Source organism: Emiliania huxleyi (genome assembly GCF_000372725.1).
Source record: "Emiliania huxleyi CCMP1516 unplaced genomic scaffold EMIHUscaffold_90, whole genome shotgun sequence".
In the NCBI taxonomy this organism is placed as follows: domain Eukaryota; phylum Haptophyta; order Isochrysidales; family Noelaerhabdaceae; genus Emiliania; species Emiliania huxleyi.
Window position 1 is genome coordinate 473,190 of NW_005195300.1, and position 1,784 is coordinate 474,973.

At 62.6% G+C, this 1,784-nt stretch overlaps 1 protein-coding gene across 1 annotated transcript; it reads right to left on the reverse strand.

Moving 5' to 3' along the window:
* Positions 1-555: 555 nt before the first annotated feature.
* Positions 556-992, reverse strand: EMIHUDRAFT_220357 (hypothetical protein; the record flags this gene model as incomplete). Its single annotated transcript, XM_005757584.1, has 2 exons — positions 556-848; positions 980-992. The coding sequence occupies 2 exons, from the start codon at positions 990-992 to the stop codon at positions 556-558; spliced, it is 306 nt and encodes a 101-aa protein (XP_005757641.1).
* Between the last annotated feature and the right edge of the window lie 792 nt (positions 993-1,784).

Genomic DNA, 1,784 nt, shown 5'->3' on the forward strand with positions numbered 1-1,784 from the left:
TCCACGTCCTGGTCCCCATCGGCCCACTCCTGCTGCTCAAAGTCCTCAAACTCGTCGTCCTCCTGCGGATCGCGGTGCACCGCGGTCCGGGGTGAGAGCGCGCCGAATCGGAGGAGAGCAGTAGAGCCACTGGCGGTCATGGGAGGGCGACGGCCAGTCCCGCGCGACCCAATGCCCCGCCGCCGCGGGCTCGGATGCAGACGCGGAGCCGGCGTGAATCGGCGGCGCAGAGGAGACGGGGTGCGGGGAGGCGCGCGCGCCTCCAGCAGGTCGCGGTGCTGCGTCGTCGTGCTGCCCTTCTCAGCGCTCGCTGCCATGCCGGACGCCAGACGTCGTATAAAAAAAAATTTTGCCCGGAGAATCAGCGGAGCTCCCATCCCTCCCTTGGGTTGTCCGTTTTCTTTCTTTTTTCAGCGGAGCTGGGAATAGGACCGCCGCAAGCGGCGTGGCGTGGAGCGGTTGTGCATCCCTCCGGGGCCCCTCTGCGCCGGGGAGGCGTTGTTTAAGGTATGTTGTTGGAGGCTAGGACGCAAGCGTCCGTTTTTCAAACTCGGCCTAGAGCTTGCTCGGATTGTGAGCGCGCTGGTAGTAGTCGTAGGCGTCACGATTGAGAGCGAGGCAGCTCTCAATCCTCCAGATAAAAAGAACAGTGGCCAGGGGCACCAGCGACACCGGCCGCGGCTCGCCTCCACGCGCCGGCTCGGAAGAGGGGCTGTCGGCGGCGCAGCAGAGCGGCTCGCCTCGGCGCTCGAGCCGCCAACAGCCCCACTCCTCGACGTGACGGCCGCTCCCGGAGCCGGCCGGTGCGCGCCTGACCCACGCCCCCTCTCGCACCCCTCCGACCCCCCCTGCGCGGCGCACCTATCCGCTGTGCGCCGGCTCGAGCGCCTATCGCCAAATCGCGACGTTTGAGCGCAGCGCACGCGTCCCACACGTCACGCGCGCGCAGGAGAGCTTGCGGCGGACACGTAGCGTGTACTCGCCGAGGGCATCGCGCCGAAAACCCCGCGCATTCCGCCCCAGCAGAGGCTGCAGCCTCTGCGACAAAAACACCACTGTAAAACGGTGAGTACTTGGGGTTGAGTGGGCTTGCTTGCTCCCTACCGGGAGAATAAATAATAAATAAATAATAGAAATATAAGCCTGGCCCAAATTTACGTCTAAACATTAACAGGTGCCCTTAGGCTCCCTGCCGGGTTCATGGAGTAGTTTTCAACCAGCAATAGTCGCACGTCTCTGGAGATCATTCGTTACGACTTTGCCCCAAGCGCAAGAATACCGGATGAAGCGCCCGCCGATTGGACCTCGCCCCGGACGTCACCACCCCGCTTGTGGCAAAAACAGAAGGAGACGCGCGCGAGGCGACACAGCCGCACCGCTCTCCACATCAGTCACCGCCACATACAGCGAGCACCAGCGCCGCCCATGTGTGTCCGCTGCCGACTCACCTTCGGACTCGCCGACTCCTCCCGCGAAAACAGAGGCGTGGAGGCCGAGAAGAGAGTCGACGAGGAGAGAGAGGGACGAAGAGAGTCGACGAGGAGAGAGAGGGACGAAGAGAGTCGACGAGGAGAGAGAGGGACGAAGAGAGAGGAGAGAAGGGAGAGGGGACGAAGAAAAGAGGGACGAAGAGAGAGGACGAAGAGACAGGACGAAGAGGGGGGGGGGGGGAAGGGGACCAAGAGAGAGAAAAAATCTTTTGAGTTGCGTGTAAAAATTCTTTTATCGACGAGTAAAATTCTTTTTCTCGCGATGTCCACCCCGCCGCGCCGCTCGCGTCGCCG